The 21,634-nt window shown below is 42.4% G+C and overlaps 1 protein-coding gene across 1 annotated transcript; it reads left to right on the plus strand.

Moving 5' to 3' along the window:
- Positions 1-19,486: 19,486 nt before the first annotated feature.
- LOC110972613 (P2Y purinoceptor 1-like) lies at positions 19,487-21,392 on the plus strand. Its single transcript, XM_051948097.1, has one exon. It carries the CDS (start codon positions 19,658-19,660, stop codon positions 20,393-20,395), a length of 738 nt encoding a protein of 245 aa, XP_051804057.1. The 5' UTR covers positions 19,487-19,657; the 3' UTR covers positions 20,396-21,392.
- Positions 21,393-21,634: the final 242 nt, after the last annotated feature.

Raw genomic sequence — 21,634 nt, forward strand, 5'->3', positions numbered from 1 at the left:
ACTTGCGGTGCACGCGCGTAACTCCGGGTCAAACTACTCCAAGTTGATTAACCCAACTCAAATCAGCCGTTGTGAAACCGAAAACTCAGAGTTTTCTATCTCAGAGTAGATCAGCTCAGAGTTGTGGAAGAAACTCAGAGTTTGAAAAACCTGCTTCGTGAAATAGGCCCCAGTGCCCAATGTGTTAGGATTTGCCCCAGCTTCTGCCCTTTTGTCACTTGTCCTCCCTTTTCCTTCCTTTCCTCATTTTTGCCCTTCTGTGTGTGTTTTGGTTTGTGTGTCTCTGTCTCCCTCTGTCTGTTGTCTTCCTCTTCTGTCTCTCTCCCTGTCGCTCGTCCTTTGGCTCTATCACTTGATTACTGCATTACTCTCAGCCGCTGCAATCAGCTCAGCCTCATTCACCTGGTCCACTCCTCAGCCATTTAAACCCTCTGTTTCCCCTCTGCATTTGCTGGTTCATTGTTTGCCATCTCCACATGCTGCCACAGCTCTGTTTCCCACCTGGATTACACATGTTTTTGGACCCTTGCTGCGTTTTCCCTTCATGGATTTTCCCCACTGGACTCTGCTATTGGATTACCTCAATTTATATTTGCTCCTTTGTTTGAGTTCCCCTGTTTTGTAAGTACTTCCCCTCTGCCTTGTTGTTTTGAGTCCTATAGAGTCACAGCACTAGTTAATTTGGTTTTTGCCCTGCTGTCCCAGTCTAGTCACTGTAGCTGTGTTTTTGAGTTTTGTTAATAAAACCTCTTTTATTCATTACCACCTTCTGCCTGTCAGTTGCCTGCGCTTGGGTTCTCCACCCCCCCAAACCCTGGCACAATGACCATCTTCTGCCCTTTTTATGAAGAGCCACATAAATTTATATTTTTAGCATGTTCTGCTTTTTTTTCAGGTAACGCATCCATTTGAGCTGGTTGGAATGGACGTGATAGGCAAGCTGAAAACCTCTGAAAAAGGCTTTCAATACATTCGTGTCATGGTGGACTACCTGACAAAATGGCCACAAGCCTATCCTCTGCGGACCAAAACAGCAGCTGAGGTGACAGAGTGCATTATAAAATTCTTCCACCAGTTTGAGGCTCCAAAAAGGATCTTAACAGACCAAGGATGAGAGTTTGTGAATGAGGTAAGTTTGAAAATGCTTGGAGAAAATATTTCAGTTGTGTCTTGATATATTTACAGTATGTTCTTTATAATGATAGATAAACAAATGTGTGTGCAAAGTTGGGGATTGAAAGGAGTCTCTGTTCCCCATATCATCCACAAACGAATGGACTTGTAGAGAGGATGAATGGTACCATACAAAGGTGAGGAAAATGGTTGATTTAACATGAATTATATATTTAATGTACATTTTTGTCATATGGTCTTCAATTTACAGCAGCAAATGCAAGTGGGACCATAAACCATTTGGGGAGATGTCTACTGTCTGTCCAAATTCTGATTTTTTTTTTTTTTTTTAAGATCTCTCAGCAAGTTGGTGGCCACCAAACCTGAGAATTGGGATGAATATTTGGATGCGGACATGTTTGGGTTGAGGACCAAAAAACAAATTACCACCAAGTTCTCCCCATTCTTTTAATGTTTGGGCGAGAGGCTCGGTACCCAACAGAGGTCCTAGAAAACTTCATGGTTGGTAAACGCATGTCTCAATGTAATTTTAGGTCTATTGATGTAGTGTTGAAAACATGGATTGAAAGAATGTTAAAACATTTGTTCACAGGTAGACTGCAGTATTGAAGATGTTGTGGCTGAGGAAGCAGTGTCTGAGGATATAAAGTGCCTGGATGCAATTAAAGATATTGTTCAGGGCAATATAACACAGCAGCAGGAGAGAATAAGGAGGCGCTTGAAGCAGGGTACTCCCATATCTGCCCTAAAAATAGGGGACAAGGTGTGGAGACAAAACATCAGAAGTCAGCAGAGAAAAGGTGGCAAAGTTCTTTGGCCCTTTCACTGTGGTGGCACTACAGGGGAAAAGTGCTGATCTGCTGGCAGAGGATGGTAGCCTGGCCGCGCTAGACAACCCACGGCAACAAATTTAATTCTCTGCCAGGGTGGGTCTAGTTACCCTCCATAAGGCACGAGGCTGGATTCTCCTAAAACTGGCCGGATGAATCACCATGAAGTGTGGAGTCAGAAGGTGGGTGTAACTAAGTGACGACAGAGGCGCGACGATTCTGACAGAAACCGGAAACAACTAGCCTAGCCACGCTAGACAACCCATGGCAACGAATTTAATTCTCTGCCAGGGTCGACAACAAAAACAACAGTCGTTGAGCTCCATTAGCACCGACTCTGAATAATCTTTCTGTTAACGTGTCTGTAATATAGTTGAGCTTGACCCATTGACTGTATAAATAAGGCTTCACCGAACTACCGCATCCTCTGATTTCCGGCGCTCTATTCGTTGCATTGATTGGTTGTATACCTACCAATTGCTGCAGAGGGATTTGATAGACAACCTTTTAGCCCGCCTCCCTCCCTGTCGAGCGTCCCTAGACCCTTGTGCCTTCAGAACAGGGGTCTAGCAGGGCTAGGCTAAGAGGATGGTACTGTTTTTTTTTTTTTTTTTTTTTTTTTAAAAAGTAAATGTTGACCACCTAAAAACTGCAAAGGAGGAGCTGCCCCGAATCCCCTGTAAAATCAGTACAGAAGTGTCACCAGCCTCCATAGCCACAGAGTCAGCCGCAGCCCCCTCTTCAGCTGAAAAATGTGGGTGGTATGATGCATGAGTGCTTTTCTTTTTTTTGAATAGTAATTGTCACAAAATGTACAAATCTTGCACTATAATTTTTTTTTTTGTTGGCAAGAAAAACAATGTTGTCTTATATTTGTTTTTTTTAAATCCCCTAATCTTTGCAAGGCAATTAGAATACTAAACATTTTTAAGATATCCTGTGTTCACTACAGTGGACATTGGAACACTGTACATGTGAAACCGAACCTTGATTGCAACTAGTTATTCCCAAAGAAAATGCCATAAAGTCAACATGGGAATTATTTTAACATCCACATAACTGTCCGTCATTACTTTTGTTTTGCTTTGTAGTGCTTATTTGGTATTTTACTTCAAGAAGCAATTCCCCAAACCTGAGATGAGGCAAATGCAAAGGAATTCCTTGCACTTTGTGCACATCACATACAGCATGTTTTGCTCTTGCAGCGGGATCTGTGACACCATGATGCATATGTTTCGTCCACCTGGCTCAATCACTGCATCTTGATCTTTTTCATCAAAAATCTCTATTTTGAGTTTCCATCAACCCTACCAAAGCCCCATCCCTTCAAATTTGGTATCGTTGAAGAGCCCCAAATGTCCTCTGTAGATGTCAAAAGGATTTAACTTAGTAGTATGCAGTGGGTGGGAGATAATTGAACTACTGGTAGTCCGGAGGTTATATTGTGATACTGTTTTTCTTTTTCAGATGTGCAGGAGGTATGGAAAGGGAAAGATGTAAATGTTCTTTCCAGAGTGGGGCCCATACAAATTGTTTTACTGGGACATAAAAAAAAAAATACTGGTCCTAACAAGGAGCTTGAGAGTGAGGTAACACACTTCATTATTGTAGGAAATCATTAATTTCCACTCCCTATTGGCTAAGATTTCAGTAATGACAGTTACAGTACATTGTATTGCAAAACAATTACCATAAAACATGCAAGGACATTCAGGAATACTACAACAGTGCAGTTATAGCATTGAAATGAAACTGCCTTTGTGTAATACACAATGCCTTCTTTGTAACTTTTTTTTTTTTTTTTAATAGGTCATCAATGCATATTTGACTTTACTGGTGCAGAAATACAACCAGTGCAATGCTGGTGAAGCTGCGGTCATTGACACATATACAATGACTGCAGTCGGGGAGAAGAAGTTTGGAAAAATCCTGGTATGTACTGGATTGTAAAATTGACTTGACATTTTGCAAATGTCACATATAAATCTTTCAAGTAATACAGATTTTTTTTTTTTTTTTACTACTTTCAGATTGATCCAATGGCACACAGTCATTGTTGGAGTAGTCCATCAGCAACATCACTGGATGTTGGTGGTAAGAAGAGGAGCATTGCACAAATCATTACTACAAGCTATCTGTAGTGATGTATACACTCTCCATAATTAGCCATTTACTAGATAAATTTGGCTATGCACACATGCTCTGTCATGATTGAAAGGTCTACACAATGCCCTACATTGCAGAAATTTAGCAATCTCACTACTATTTGGGGTTTCTGCCTAATGTATGGTTTTCCATGTGAATAATTTAAGGTTATATATCCACATGAGAAGACAGCCCTTTTTCTGGATCCACTTGGGGAATCTAAAATAAAGCTGAAGACATGCCTGGAGTCAACAAGGTAAATTTGACTCTAAAGTATAGAAGTTATATCCTAGGAGTTGCTAAATGTGCAACAGTCTCATAGTTCACACATGTACTATTTATATACTTTCGAGCCTTCATGAGGGGGAAAAAAGGCTGCAAAGTATCCAGGTGGACTTGCAGCACTCTCCCCCACACCTGTCAGCAAGAGGTCACATCCTGTGGTGTCCTGGCCTTAAAAGTGAGTGTGAAATAGGGGTGGGGTCATAGACCGGTGCACGCTCTACTCTACTAAACAATGTTCTCTTCAGTTTGCAGAGAAAATTTTACAAGGGCAACCACTAAATATTGACACTTCACTGAAGGCAGTGGAGAAGCTGAGACTGGACATAGCCACATCCGTCCTCAAGGAATCAGGTGTTTCCTTTTTGCTTAGCATTATCAATCACTTCATGCCGTTTTTGTTTTTTATGTTATCTCATAAATATGCTGCCGTAAGACGGTGAATTAATACAGTACTCTACAATGAACTTTGCATTAATCTGGACATTTATTCAATATGTGTCTTAACGGATGACCTGAGCAGTGTGTGCTTTTACTGTGGGATGGAAGACCAGGATGAAGCACAATGGGTAATTTCTTCACTTTGTAAAACGTAAAAGATAAAAAGGAGTAGTGTTTTGTTTTTTTTCCCCCTGACTTTCAGTGTTGGGTTTGCTATGGTAATTATAATGATCTTATGCATCATTGGCATCTACTAATACAGGCATCATTAATGTTGACAGGTAAGATTACTTTGCTACTTTAAGATGTGCTGTGGAAAATAAAGTTTTTAGTCAGAACACAACATTTATATTGGTGAGGACATTCAAAATATTAAAGATATTAGTACTCATTGATTGAGTTATCCTATATTTAAGGATACCCTATAATGTAAAACTGGTGGACCACAACATATGCCTGTTTTCCCAGATTTGCTGCAATGTCTGCCAGAGGTGGTACCACCATGATTGTGTGCACAGGCCTCCAGTGGATGAGGATTACTTATGCCCTGCATGCATATAATGGCGTTCATGATTACCATGCCAGCAGGATCAAGGAATGCTGGATTTTTTTTTTAAATTTATTTTTCCTAACATTTATTTACCATTTCACATTACTCATTTTTTTAAAATTTATTTTGTTAGAATATTTATATATTGATATTTATTTTGTTAAAATGTTAAGTTTTTCATTGTTATGGTGTTTTCTATTACAATAATTATGTAAAAATTTCCTGTGAGTGATTTGGAGTATACATTTCTCACAAGAGTTGGGGTGAACGTGTAACAATGTACAGTTGAAACCAGAAGTTTACATACACTATATAAAAAGGCACAACCTTTTTTCTCACTGTCTAACATTAAATCAAAATAAACTTTTCCTGTTTTTGTTCAGTTAGGTTACCAAAATTATTTCTATTTGCTGAATGCCAAAAAAGGGAAGGATTTTTAAAAATCTTTCTTCAAACTCAGAAGTGTACATTAAGATTACTATGCCTTGAAACAATTTAGGAAAGCCATGAAGTCATGCCTTTTGAAGCCTCTGATAGGTTTATTGACAACATTTGAGTTAATTACAGGAACAACTGTGGATATTATTTTAAGGCACACCTGAAACGTACTGCTTCTTTGTGTAACGAGAATTGTGGACTTCCACAAGTCCGGTTCATCCTTGGGTGCAATTTCCAGGTGCCTGAATGCTTTTCAGAATAAAAAGTTGGGACCAGTTGGAGTAACCAGAGTCAGTTTCATGCATGTGGCACCGTCCTATTAAAAGTTAGCAGGAGGGTGCTTTTCACGGCAGGGCTGGTGTTGAACCCTGCCTTGAAAAGCACCCCCCCGGGGAGTCACGTGGTACACCCGCCCAGGATGGCTGCCTAAACTAGAGCGGAGCTCGGATTTCCCCAAACCCTCGTTATTATTCATGTAACGTCGATAATTCTGCAATATATTGTGATAGGAAGCCTAACGGTAGTGTGATGAGTCAAAAAAGTCATTATTTTACACGGAATCAGCCTACTGCCTCTCGAGGGAAACATTCACAAACTTCGCCGGATAAAACTCCACTGAAGATGGCGGAGCCACCTGCTGAATCGAAAAATCCAACGAAGGACAGTGTTGCTGGTGAGCTGACTGCCATTAGATCCATTCTGGAGCAGTTAGCTAGCGACATGACTGTTGTGAAAGGTGGTATTGAGAGTCTTAATGAGACGGTGACAACGCTTGGCGGTAGGATGGACGAAGCCGAAACGAGAATTTCCCGTCTGGAAGACGAGGAGAATAAAGCGAGCTCAACCAGGAGAGAGTTGAAGAAACGGAACCGCCGCCTGCAAGAAAAACTGACGGTTCTGGAGGGCTCTTCCCGGCGTCAAAACGTTAGAATCTCTGGTATCAAAGAGGGGACAGAGGGCTCTGACCTAGAGGATTGTGTGAGAGCCCTGTTGTCTGAGGCGTTGCAAATTAAAGCCGAAGATGCTTGGTTTGAAATGGATAGAATTCATCGCGTGGGCCGTAAATCCGACGAGGAAGACCAGAGACCTAGACACATCATCGTACGCTTTTTAAGGGATAAAGCCAAGGTGTGCATTATGGCGGCAGCAAGAAAGAAGGAGAGGATTGTCTGGAGGGGCATGAGAGTGTGCCTGTTTCAGGACTACGCGCCTGAGATCCTAGAGAAACGCAAGAAGTTTGATGGGGTGCACACCTTGCTGAGGCAGCGCAAGATTCTCTATTCACTGCACTTTCCTGCCATCATGACCTTTTCCGTGAACAACAGACGGCATGAGTTCTCCAGTCTAGCAGAGGCAAAAAGATTCATCAACGGACTCTCAGCAATCAAAGTGGAGGATGACAGAGATCAGGTGGCTTCAGAAACTGAGGATACTGGTTAACTCAGTCAGATCTGATTACTTATAATGACAGGTAATATTTGACTCACATAGCAAATCTTCCCTGTTGCTGGTTTATTAGCTTAATGGGAAGAAATTACTTATTCTTTATGTGAGGGAAATATAATGCCTATGGGCTTGGAAACATTACAGGGAAATTTTCAGGGTTTTTATTATTACAGTTGTTAACTGATGATGTTTGAATAACTATACGGCGTTCAGGTTTGGATATAATATAGAGGGGATGGAGAGGTACGAGCCAAGAGGGTGGTCAGATGGGACCAATGAGTTCTGCGGACCTGCTGAACATTTGTCATGTTAGGTTTTGTTCTACCCAACCGTTTTTGTTTTTTTTGTTTTTTGTAATTTTATTGATGTGCCTACTATTTTACATTGTTGAAGTTATGTTGACCTCTGGGGTACATCAAGAATGGTGTACTGGTTTGTTATGGGTTATACAGAAGGTGATTATCTGGGCTTGTGCTATAATAAGGTTTATATGGCTCTATGACAATATGTAAAATAGTTTCATGGAATATAGCGGGATGTCATAATGTAGTTAAAAGGAAGAAAATTTTGACTTATTTAAAGCAGAAAAAGACTGATATTGCTGTTATTCAGGAAACACATCTGGATGAGGAGGAATCTTTAAAACTGAAAAGAGACTGGGTGGGCCAGGTGTTCTTTAGTACATTCAATAGTAGGAAAAGAGGCGTGATTATACTGGTTAAAAGAAATCTTGACCTCCAGGTTTTCAAACATTATGCTGATAAAGATGGTAGATGGGTGATTTTGGATGCTGCTCTAGAGGGTCAGAAGATGACTCTGGTGAATATTTATGCCCCCAACTCTCCTCAACCTGACTTCTTCCATGAAATTTGCAATCTAATACGCAATATTGGGAATACAGATATTATTATTGGAGGGGATTTCAACCAGGTCAGGGATGTGTTTCTAGACAAGTCTTCGAAACCTAAACAAATACACGAGCCCACATGTGCTGCTTTGGATGTGATATCAGATGAGCTGGCCTTAGTGGATATATGGAGAGTGCTCCATCCCCAAGAACGTGATTACACATTTTTTTCCCATCCACATTCCACATATTCTAGGATCGATTATTTCCTTATATCTCGTTCATTGGTGGGTCAAACTATTGGGTCATCTATTGGTAACATTGTTGTAACTGACCACGCCCCAGTTGAGCTTCTCTTGTCTGGTAGGGAAAAAGTTCCACCCTCACTTAGGTGGCGTCTTAACAGTTCACTCTTACATAATGAGAGCTATTGTGAATATATAAGGTTGAAAATGAGGGAATTTTGGGAATGTAATGAAGGATCTATCGAGGATGTTGGTCTCACCTGGGATGCTTTTAAAGCCTATTTAAGGGGCTGTCTTATTCAATATAGCTCTTTGATGAAAAAGGCTCAGAGGGAGGAAATGTTGAGGTTAGAACAGGACATTAACGCTCTTGATAAACAACATATGTCACACCCAAGCAAGGAAATATGTGTAGCGCCCTCTAGACCCCAAGCCTTTTTATAAGGTGCGCTCCCCAAGTTCTTTTTACCAACTATCCAATGGTAAATTAATGCCTATAAGTAACAAAGGTTGATGTGCTATTGTTTTTTTAACTAGTAAACTCTGCTCTAATACTTAACTGTTCTTATGTACAATATGGATACCCTTTGAGTGAATTGTTATCGTTCTAAAGCACTCTCTAAGAGGAACTCAAACACTGTCAAAGAAACACCAAGTAAGCATTTGATTATTTACTGTGGTAAATGCAATTAAATATATACAAGTATATGAAAAATAAGAAAAACAAGGAAAATAATAAGTCAATATTAGTATTCAAACGCAATACTATGCACTTTTGGTTTTAAACCACAGTCTGATATGTCCTCTTAACTTTCAGTTAGAATGGCACTCGAATGCACTTTTGTCCTTTATGATGTTCAAATCATGAAAATTAAACAAAACCAAAAAATAAAATGGGTACCCTTAAGTCAAAACCGTTGCAGGCCTGTTTTCTTCACTCGTGAGCAGTGCAAAACTGTTTAGCGCTATAAAATAAAAAAACACACACACACACACTCACTGCAGGAGCTCCGTTGACGTCGCTAAAGAGACTGGAGATGATGGCGGTGTCAGTGGCGACGTCGGTAGACGAAACCTCCGTGCCGGCGGCGATAGACGAGACCTCTGTGGCGTCGCTTCGTCGCCAGTAACATGCTATGTTCTGTCTAAATCAGAAATATTTTGAACAGGGTGAGAAGACTGGCAAATTACTCGCACATAGAGTACGTCAAATACAGTCTAATAACTTAATTCCTTCCATTTTCAATGAGGATAATAATATACTGACAGGATGGAGATCAATAAGGTGTTTACTAAGTTTTATAAAGAATTATACACATCCATTGGACCTGTAGAAGAACCGAGACTATCAGAATTCTTTTCTTCAATTAAAACACCTACTTTGACGAGTGAGCAGAGAGTGGGGCTAGAAGAAGAGCTTACTATAACCGAAATAGAAAAGGCTATCAGAAGTCTTAGGTTGGGTAAATCGCCTGGTAATGATGGATTTCCATCAGATTTCTATAAGGTTTTTGTGGAAGAACTGGCTCCTAGGTTATTAGCAGTATACACAGACGCTCTGAAGAGGGGTAAACTACCACCTAGGCATGAGATCAGCAGTTATTACATTATTACATAAAAAAGGGAAAGACCCTCAATATTGTAGTAACTACCGTCCAATTTCATTGATTAATGTGGATGAAAAAATTATCTCCAAGGTTCTTGCAATTAGGCTTGAGAAAGTACTTCCTAGTTTAGTGCATGTGGACCAAGTGGGTTTTGTTAAGAATAGATGTTCAGCTGATAACCTGCGGAGGATATTGCACATATTTTGGAAGAGTAGAAATAACCCAGATCCTGTTGTTGCCTTCTCCCTAGATGCCCAGAAGGCATTTGATAAAGTGGAATATGGCTTCTTATTTTACACATTAAGAAAATTTGGGTTTGGTCAAGTCCTTTATGCAGTGGTTGGAATTAGTGTACACTGACCCTATGGCTACTGTTCTCACGAATGGGATAATGTCACCGTCCTTTAATCTTAGTCGAGGCACTAGACAGGGCTCACCCTTATCGCCGCTGATTTTTGCTTTATTTCTTGAACCCCTTGCAATAGCATTGCGCGATTGTAAACATACTGAAGGTGTAAATATGGGGCAAGAAAAACAAAAACTTTTTTGTATGCTGACGACATTCTTTTGATTTCAAGTAGTCCTGACAAGGCATTGCAGGCTATGTCCTCAATTATTGACTCATTTTCAGAAATATCGGGTTATACCATTAATTGGTCAAAGTCAGAGGCTATGCCTCTTTCTAAAATATGCCCCCCTGCCATTAGGAGCTCATGGCAATTTAAATGGATGCCTATGGGCATGACATACCTGGGGATTAAATTAACCCCTGGTTTGGACAAAATAATGCATGTAAATATGAACCCAGTTATACAAAATATTAGATCACTTCTGCAGAACTGGTCAAAAATGAATCTTTCACTATTAGGCAGAATTAACTTAGTTAAGATGATTATCTCCCCAAAGATTCAGTATATTATGAATATGTTACCCGTGACCTTTCCACTTTGCCTACTTAAACTTTACAACAACATTGTGGAAGACTTTGTGTGGGCAGGTAAGAAGCCAGCGTTTAGTAGGTCTAAACTATATGCTGCCAAAATAAGGGGCGGTCTGGCCCTGCCTAGGGTGGACTGGTACCACTATGCATTCTCTCTCTCCCAAATAGCGAAAATATATAAGCTTTACACAGTTCCAGATCAGAGGCCTTCATGGGTGAATATGGAGGAAGGGCTTTTGGCCCCGACCACATTAGAGGCCTTTCTCACCCAGAGTGGTAGAAAGACACCCTTTGACGACCCAGTTTTGGCTTTCGCACAGGAAACATGGTCAAGGTCTTACCAACTTATTAATATTTGTCCTTTTCTTTCAACCAAAGCTTCTATTTGGTTCAATAAAAAATTGCTAATTGGTAAAAAAAACATTTATGTGGGAAACATGGTCCAGATCTGGTATTAATCTATTGGGGGACGTCTTTACTGACAATGGTATTAAAACATTTATTGATATCAAACAAGAATTTAAACTAGATCAAAAGGAATACTGGAAATATTTACAACTTTCACATTGTATTAGAGCTTGATTGAAGTCTGCCCCAGACCCGCCATCTGGTTTTCAGGAGGTATTTATGAAACCTGGTTTGAAAAAAGCATCTACTTTCTACCATCTTATCAGAGAAGCACGGACCCCCAGTTTAGAGGGACTGAGGTTGTGTTGGGAAAAAGACTTAGGCACTCCAATTCTAGAAGATACATGGAAGTGGTTGGTTGAGTCTTGGTATACTTGCTCACAGGAAACACAATCTCAGCTTATTCAGTACAAACTGCTCCACAGAAAGTATTGGACCCCGAGTAAACTAGCCAAACTGAAACTAATGGACAATGATACTTGCTGGAAATGTCAGAAAGAAACTGGGACTTTGATTCATATGTTGTATGAATGTGAGAAAAATGTTGATCTCTGGAATGGGATTGTGAATCTCTTAAGTTCTGTTCTTCAAAGTGACTTCGCTATGTCACCAGATTTATGTATCTTTGGTCTGCTGCCAGAAAACATCAACATAACTAAAAGACACAAGTTATGGATACGTTTGGCAACTATATCAGGATGTCGCATTATTCTGAGACATTGGAAATCATCCACGTCTTGCTCATTTAAGGAATGGACTGAGCTACTGACAAAAATTGCCCTTTACGAACGAGTTACTTTCAATGTTAGGGGGAAAGAAGAACTCTTCAACCAGATTTGGGGGCCTTTTCTGAATTATATAGAGAATATGTCCATGTAGTTGTGTATATGTAACTTTTCTGTTTGAGCAGAGGTCAATGTCAATTGTTATGTTTGGAGGCACTTTTTTTTTCTTCTTTTTTGTTTGTTTATTGTGTTCATACTGTGAAAGAACAGAGAGCTGTGCTGTTATGGGACTGTTGTGTTTGCAGTGATGCAGAAGTTGAATATGTCTTGCTGTCTGTGAAAAATATTAATAAAAAAAAGAAAAGAAAGAAAAGCAGCCCCCCTTCCTTTATTTTCTGATGGTCCCAGCATCAAATGCTTTTCAGAATATAAAGTTGGGACCAGTTGGAGTAACCAGAGTCAGTTTCATGCATGTGGCACCGTCCTATTAAAAGTTAGCGGGGGTGTCTCCCCCATTGAGCTCTAGGTCTGCTGGGTCTGCACGCTCTCCCTGGACCTCGGGGTGTCGGCGGCTGATCTCTCCTGGGCGCCTGGCTGGTCCGGGGGGCTTCGGGTGAGTCGGCCCCTCCGTTGCTCCCCTGTCCCTTCCTGCTCCGCTACCCTCCTCCTCCCTCCTCTCCTGCCTGCCCGCCCCTCCTCGCCCCTCTCCCTCTCCCGTGGGGGGCCGGTGGCCCTCTGCGGGCGGGTGGTCTGGCGCGGGGGCTGGGTGTTCTCTCTGGGGGGGTGGCTCTGGCCCACCTGGGCACAGGCCTTCATCCTGGCCTGTGTGCCCCCACTGGAGTCCAGTTTCTGCTGGCTGGGGGCCTCCGTCCGGGCCTGGTGCTGTCCTGGGGTGTGGTGGGGTGGGTGGGGTCTCGGGGGCGCTGCGGGGTGGGCGCCCTGCGTCCTTGTCGTGCCGGCTCCTGGGTGGGTGTGGCGGCTTGTGGCCCTCGCTTCCTTGTGGCGCGGCCTGGTCCCCCCTTCGGGGTGGGGCGCCGCATGTGGCTGACCTGTGTTGGGGCTACGGTGCCTGCCGGGGCGCTGCTCTGATCTGCAGCTCCCGGGGGGTTCTTGTGCCGGCTGGGCCAGTTGGTTCGTGTGGGCCCTCCCCGGTCCCTTGCCTCTTGGCTCTGGGGGCCCTCTGCGTCAGTACCGGTGGTCTTGCTACCTGCCTCCCCCACTGCTTTGTCCTCTTGGGCCAGATCCACACCAGAATGCCTCTGATTGTGCACCTCACATTTTTCACACCTCACTGTAAATAGCAACCTTTAGGCACATATAGGGACACAACATTTAGGGCCCCGAGGGCAGGTGGGGGTGGGAACGATGGGCACTGTGGTGGGGCGGGTGGCAGGGCTATACGGCCCTGTCTCCCCCTCATCACCCTCTTGCCTGCCTCCCCTGCTCTCCAATCTTTTTTTAATGCACCACACACACTCACCTTGGGGCTAGGTCTGGGTTGGCTAACGCCCCACCAGCCTTCCCACTTTTAATGCACCACATGACACCCAGGGTTACACTACCACGGTGCTGGGATAATGTTTCCCGTTAGGGATCGGGAGACATATTAATAGGAGAATAACGGGTGGGTTTCACCGTTATGGCCTCTCTGGTGGGATCTGGCCCCCATATGGCTTTACGGCTATGGGGCGGCGGGGTGCACCATCATCCGTGTCGCTGTGGCTGGGGGTCCCCGGGGCCGGGGGTCCGGGGCCTGTGGGGGTTCTCCTGCGTGTCCTGCTGGTCCCGGCTGGTGCGGTGGCTCTTGCTGGGCTGCGGGATCTGGATTGGCTGTCCTGGTGGGTGCTGTGGCTTTGGCGCGGGCTGGTTGTGTGTGGTGCCTCTATCCTGGTGGGGGGGTGGGTTCGTGTCGCGGGATGTGGGGGCCTTGGGTGTGCTGTGCTCGCCCGGGGGCTGGTGCGGGTGGGTATGCGGGGTGCCCCCCCCATTGGCGTTGCCGGGCCCCACTGCTCTGTCCATTTTTGCCCTCTGGACTCGCATTGGGTCCCGGCTCCGGTTCCCTCCGGCCGGCCTCCGGTGGCGGCCTGCCCCGGTGTTGGGCTGGTTGCCGTCCCTTCGGCGGGGCGCTCTGCCCCTGTGTCTGGCTTCCCGGCTGCTTGGGGCCGTCGGCCCCCCTTGGGGGTGGGGGTGGGTGGGGTGTGGGTGGGTGGGGTGGTGGGGTGTGGGGGTTTGGTGGGGGCTGGGGCGGGCGGGGTTGGGGTTTGGGTGGCGGGTGGGTCCGCTTGCCCCGGGCTGCCTGGGCCGGTTCCGGCGTGCTGGGGGTGTTGGTAGCTTCGCCCTCTTGTCTTCGGGGTCCGTGTGGTACATGGTGGCCCCGGTTGCTCTCTGGGGGCGCTGCCCTGTGGCTCCTCGGCCTGTGGGGGGGTGCCCTGTCGGCTTGGCACTGCACTGCTGTGATGGCTGTTCTGGGCTTCGGGGTCTTTCACACTTGCATGTGCATGTTTGCTCAGGTCCCACCAGCTCCTGTCGAGTTCCGCTGTTGAGCAGTGATGGGACCCGCCGGAATGTGCTGAGACTCTCTCCAGAGTCTAATCTCAAACTAAACCCTCTCTCCTTTTCTCTAGTATCTTCCTCTAGTATCATCTGGCCTATTCCACTCTATACTAACATGACACCCACAACTATGGTGTTTAGTACTGTCTGGCTAATTATTCTTTCATTTATTTATTTATTTATTGTTTGTTTGGTTTTCTGTTCTCTTGTGTATGTGTTTGCTTTTTTGTCTTATTGATGGGTAATTATTAGTTGGGAATAGCACAACACCTGATATTCTTCAGATGTAATAGCATTGCTTGCTAGACCCTGTCCCTGTCCATCCCCTCTCGTCCTGTCCACCCCTTTGTTTCCCCTCACATCACCACTGAGGTGTAGCACTGCCCTCCCTGGCTCTTAAACAGGGTAATGTAATAAAAAGTGTCAGCTTAGCTTTCAGGGAGGGCTGGTGATGGTCACACGCATGCACCAAATAATAAGATATTTGGCTGCAAGACTAAAATATGCATTAATCTCATAAAGTGTTGACACCCCTTTCATGGAGTTAAACAATGAGAATAAATGCAGACAAAAAAAGAAAAAAAAAAAAAAAAAAAAAAGTTAGCGGGGGGGGGGGGGGGGGGGGGCTTTTCACGGCAGGGTAAAACACCCCCGCCCCCCCTTAATTTTTTTTCTGATGGTCCCAGCATCTAATGCTTTGTATTGAATATACTGAATATCTTGCATGTAGGTTGTATAGGCTACAGGTCAATCCAATTAAACGTGCATACTTAAGATATTGCAGTGAAAGCTTGATTATATTTAGCCTTGTGAAATGCAAGTCCAATGAATTAAACTTGCTCCTTAAATCAATTTATTTCATTTTGTAATTATGTCTGGGTTATATTTTCAAAGAACATACTATAAGGTGTTAGTTTGCGTTCATTATTATCCGACTTTTATCCGACTCTGAGTTGAAAAGAATATCTGTTATTTACACTCTTTAGAGGAGCTTTAGAGACCATAAGCAGCGGATGTTCTTCTCTCCTAATCTCCTTAACAAATAATTAAATCGTAAAATAGTATTCTGAGTCATTCCACGAAACCAGTGCCTTTTCAACTTTGAAAATGTAAAATTTAAACTATATTTAATTTTTATTTTTTAAGTAGCCAGGAATCACAGAAGGTCTAAAATGACAGGAAATTATATTGTGCCGTCTCAGGCTGTGTTATTTAATATTTTATAACTGTTTTTCTCCTACTGTTTTCATAATCTTGTCAACCCTGTTACTGACATAAAACTATAAATATACAGTATTTCTAATTAGAACTTGGCAATATATGGTATACATACACACGTGGACAAAATTGTTGGTACCCCTCAGTTAAAGAAGGAAAAACCCACAATTCTCACTGAAATCACTTGAAACTCACAAAAGTAACAATAAATAAAAATTTATTGAAAATTAAATAATCAAAAACAGCCATTACTTTTGAATTGTTGATTAACATAATTATTAAAAAAAACAAACTAATGAAACAGGCCTGGACAAAAATGATGGTACCTCTATAAAAGATTGAAAACTATTTGACCAGAGTGACATGATTAACTCAGGTGTGTCATTTAATTGACATCACAGGTGTTTCCAAACTCATAATCAGTCAGTCTGCCTATTTAAAGGGAGACAAGTAGTCACCCTGCTGTTTGGTGAAAAGGTGTGTACCACACTGAACATGGACAACAGAAAGCGAAGGAGAGAATTGTCCCAGGACATCCGAAAAAAAATTATAGACAAACATCTTAAAGGTAAAGGCTATAAGACCATCTCTAAACAGCTTGAAGTTCCTGTGACAACAGTGGCTCATATTATTCGGAAGTTCAAGACCCACGGGACAGTAGCCAACCTCCCTGGACGTGGCCACAAGAGGAAAATTGATGACAAATTGAAGAGACGGATCGTTCGAATTGTATCCAAAGAGCCCAGAGCAACCTCCAAAGAAATTAAAGGTGAACTCCAAGGCCAAGGTACATCAGTGTCAGATCGCACCATTCGTCGTTGTTTGAGCCAAAGTGGACTTCATGGGAGACGACCAAGGAGGACACCACTGCTGAAAAAAACTCATAAAAAAGCCAGACTGGAATTTGCAAAAATGCATGTTGACAAGCCACAAAGCTTCTGGGAGAATGTCCTTTGGACAGATGAGACCAAACTGGAGCTTTTTGGTAAGGCACATCAACTCTATGTTCATAGACTCAAAAACCAAGCATACGAAGAAAAGAACACTGTCCCTACGGTGAAACATGGAGGAGGCTCAGTAATGTTTTGGGGCTGCTTTGCTGCATCTGGCACAGGGTGTCTTGAAAGTGTGCAAGGTACGATGAAATCTGAAGACTATCAAGGCATTCTGGAGAGAAATGTGCTGCCTAGTGTCAGAAAGCTCGGTCTCAGTCGCAGGTCATGGGTCTTCCAACAGGACAACGATCCAAAACACACAGCCAAAAACACCCAAGAATGGCTGAGAGAAAAGCGTTGGACTATTCTAAAGTGGCCTTCTATGAGCCCAGATCTGAATCCCATTGAACACATGTGGAAGGAGCTGAAACATGCCATTTGGAGAAGACACCCATCAAACCTGAGACAACTGGAGCTGTTTGCTCATGAGGAGTGGGTCAAAATACCTGTTGACAGCTGCAGAACGCTCATTGACAAATACAGAAATCGTTTAATTGCAGTGATTGCCTCAAAAGGTTGTGCAACAAAATATTAAGTTATGGGTACCATCATTTTTGTCCAGCCCTATTTCATTAGTTTGTTTTTTTAAATAATTATGTTAATCAACAATTCAAAAATGATGGCTGATTTTGATTATTTAATTTTCAATAAATTTTTATTTCTTGTTACTTTTGTGAGTTTCAAGTGATTTCAGTGAGAATTGTGGGTTTTTCCTTCTTTAACTGAGGGGTACCAACAATTTTGTCCACGTGTGTATAAGGAGTACTTTAGTCTCTGTTTCCATTAAAATTATTGTCATTTGTGATTTTTTTTCACCAATTAGATATTTGTCATTCAGATGATCAAATGCACCATAATTTTGCATGGCAATCACATGTTTCAACATGCAAATGACATTTTTAAGAAGATAAATGTTTAAAAATGTCTCAGTCTAAAAAGTTATGCAGATTAAATCATAACGGTAAAGGTTAAAAGTCCATTTGAATTGTCAGTTTTTACATTTTTATCAAATTAAGGACAACAACAGGGTTGACATTATGGTAACAGGGCTGACAAGAGTAACTGTAACAGGACACACACTGCACAAAATGATGAAGTTTTACTTCCCAAGTCAGTAAGTACTAGCTAGTTATAGTATTTTGTTATTGATTGGCATTGTTGTATTAGTGAATCACATAAAATTCCTAAGTCTATGTTTTCATCATTGTTGTTCTATGCATCATTGACAAGTTTTCCAAGAAGAATTTTTTTGAGACATAACCTGTCACAGACAGAACAGCAGGACCATACAGACTTTCAAAATTCTCATTTTCACCTTGAAAGAGGTAACAAATTTCATCAGAGGCAATGAGGAAAAGACACTTACAAATTGTATTAAACATGTAACAACATTTGATGAACACTGAACCTTACTAAATGATGTGAATATAGCACAATAATGCTCACATGATGACCTAAAAATGTTTTCATTTTATAAGGCTAACATTTGAAGACAGTACAACGAGGGTAACAGGGTTGACAGTAACAGGGTTGACTATTTTAAGCTAATTTGCTTGTAGCTAGCTAAAATAAATGCTAGCTAAAGTGCAAGCTATGTACTTTGAAATATAATTACTTGTAGATATTGATTATATTTTGAAAAATAGAAAATTGATTATGTTTATATGTTAAAAACTGGTAACAGGATTGATGTTGTATGCTTGTCCCCCCTGGTTAAACCTTGAAAAAACTTCAAAATACCAAATCAGAGATGAGAGAAACTGACTTGTCAATGAGCTGTTAGCATCCTGGTTCCGAGATGATGCAACCTCCTTTAAATCCTGTCAAATTTGGAATGTACCATTATTTTTATGGGTTTTTATAGTTAGGGTAACAGGGTTGACACGAAATCAGGGGACGCTGATAAATTGGTAATTTATAATGGTTAATATATATTATTATTACCAAAAACACTGTTTTACAATAAGATCATACTTTACACTACATGTAAAAGTAAAAATTTTAACATTTTGCCTACATTTTACAAATGAAAAGTCCTGTACACATACAACAATAACAGTGAGGGACAGGCCAAAAACCTCACCCTCATCAGCATGAAAGTAATTTAAATTAATTAAAATAACATTTCATTGACTTTAATTTGACATTATATTAAGGAGAGAAGACAGAGTAATGTTATATTTTTAAATGAAATATTAATTTGTTGTTATCATAATTTTATGAGTGATTACTTCTTGGGGACGCAAAAGGCACCGATTTCATGGAATGACCCTTCTGCCCTGCGTTTGTCTGCGATGGCGCTTCACTTCCCCTACAGATGAGTGGTGAGTGCGCGCTCCCGCGAGGGGGTGCATTTCCCGGCAGGGGTGCTTTCTACGGCACAACACCGGGATTTGAACCGGGGATCTTCTTGCTGCAAGGCGAAAGTGCTAACCACAACTAATGTGTTTGTATGTTAACTGTACACTGTTTGAAACGTATTCAAAGGAATAAATATTTTTTATTTGTACTCCCTCATGTCAGTGATGTCGCTTTACTATTTTGCTTTCGGTTTCCAAACATACCTGCATGGCTCTTCTCTCTCTCTCTCTCTCTCTCTCTCTCTCTCTCTGTGTGTGTGTGTGTGTGTGTGTGTGTGTGTGTGTGTGTGTGTGTGTGTGTGTGTGTGTGTGTGTGTGTGTGTGTGTGTGTGCATCAGTCAGGAGCTGGGAAATGGGCGGGCATCTTCCTGGTCCTGTTCACTTCAGTTGTTTTGCAGAACTAGAGGAGATGCCATCTGGCCACTGTTTTATTTCTTTTGGAAAGTACAGTTTGAATGACAAAGAGGTTCCAAAACGAGGGAAGACCTGAGAGATGTCTGGGAATATTTCGCACGATGCCTGCCGGAGCATCAATCAGAAATTTACGCACAACTTCTTGCCGGCCGTTTTTATCAGCGTGTTCGTTGTCGGGACGCTGTCCAACATGTGGGGACTGAGGAGCGTGTACAGCAGCTGGAATAAGATCGGAAACATTAACATCTTCATGCTGAACCTGGGGGTAGCGGACCTGCTCTACCTGTCCACACTGCCGTTCCTCGTTAACTATTACGCACGCAACAGCGACTGGCAGTTCGGCCAGTCTTTCTGCAAGCTGACCCGCTTCTGCTTCAACCTCAATCTTTACGGCAGTATTGGCTTCCTCACCTGCATCAGCATTTACAGGTACCTGGGCATCGTGCACCCCATGAGAGTGATGGGGAAAATCAGCAGCCGTCAGTCACTAGCCATCAGCGCTCTGGTTTGGACTTTGGTCATTATTCAGATTATTCCTGATATGTTATTTGACAAGAATGATCAAAAATTACCAAACGCATGTTTCGACACCACTTCAAATAACCTGACCAGGAACTACCTTCCCTACAGCATTGGCTGGACCGTCACGGGATTCGCTTTGCCTTTGGTTATCATTTTGGTCTGTTATGGACATATTGTTGTGGTTCTAGTCAAGAAAGCCAACGTCAACCCTCTGCTGAAGCGGCGTTGCTTGAAACTGGTTGTGTTTCTTGTGATATTGTTCTCTGTCTGTTTTAACTGGTTGTGTTTCTTGTGATATTGTTCTCTGTCTGTTTTATTCCTTACCACGTCTTTCGAAATGTTAATCTGAAAACCAGAATTTTGAAACAAGAAGGGATGTGTCATCACAGTTTTGATGACGTCTACATTGCGCACCAGGTTGGCAGATGCCTGGCATGTCTAAACAGCGCAATAAACCCGCTGATTTATATCGTTGGAAATGATGATTTTATCACGAAGCTGCAGCACTTCAGTCAGAGCCTCCAACAGTCGCTGCCCGGCCTCACAGGAGCAGTTATTTGCCGCAATCCAATGGAGGCAGACACAGATTTGCCGGCATCAGTTCCGATCAGATAAATCCCAATCGGTTCACCGGAGGAGCGCTTCTGTGCGTTGCAGCCTCTGAACAATCAGCCTCCACCAGAACTTACACATTACCGGCCACAAAGTCCTGTAATGAGAGCTGACTGGCAGAAATTAATTCAGTTTTCTGCCAGTGTCTGTGCTTCAGGTCACTTAGAAATCACGTCCTGCTGCAAATTTTTATTCAGCTTGGTCATGGTGATTGCAAAAAATCAGAACTGGCTCATGACTCATGCTTAGTACTGTGCCATACTGCTATTTATATTCGTATTTTTTTGTGTTGTGTGCTTCAAAGCAGGGAGAGTCCTGTGTTTAATCACTGGGAATTTTCATGATTTGAATGGCACTGCCTTTGCACTGTTGCTGCTGAGGCATTTGTTATGCTCAGCATGGTGTGTATTTGTTCTAAATCTTTTAGTTTACACAAACCATCCAGAGGCACTGCTGCAGGGCCATTGCTTTTATTCTGACAGTTGTTTAGAAAAACAGAGATGAATTTAATGAGAGAAACTAAAGGGGAGGGATGAACAGTCTGAAGAAGTGCAGAGTAAACCTCATTTCAAGTACACATAAGACTCTGCAAAACTCTTCAAAACACTAACTTCATCACAAGTTAAAGTGTTTTAGATGTTAACTTAAATAAAGGCACAGAGGGAATATCATCAAATGGACTCAAGTGTCACACATGCTTTTCATTGTCTCCTGCTCATGATATATCATGATGTATGGCTGGTGTAAGGTGGAACCAGTGGCACTGCATTAAATCCCTATTTCTTGAATTTTTCCAATATTTGCTAGTGGGGAAACTAAGTTTGAAATGTGCAGATTCCATTGAAGGATCATTTCAAAGATGCAGGGTTGCTGAACTGTGACGTGTTATATAGAGCATGGTGATTCCACTTTCTGTTTATTA

Source organism: Acanthochromis polyacanthus, chromosome 5, assembly GCF_021347895.1.
Source record: "Acanthochromis polyacanthus isolate Apoly-LR-REF ecotype Palm Island chromosome 5, KAUST_Apoly_ChrSc, whole genome shotgun sequence".
In the NCBI taxonomy this organism is placed as follows: Eukaryota; Metazoa; Chordata; class Actinopteri; family Pomacentridae; genus Acanthochromis; species Acanthochromis polyacanthus.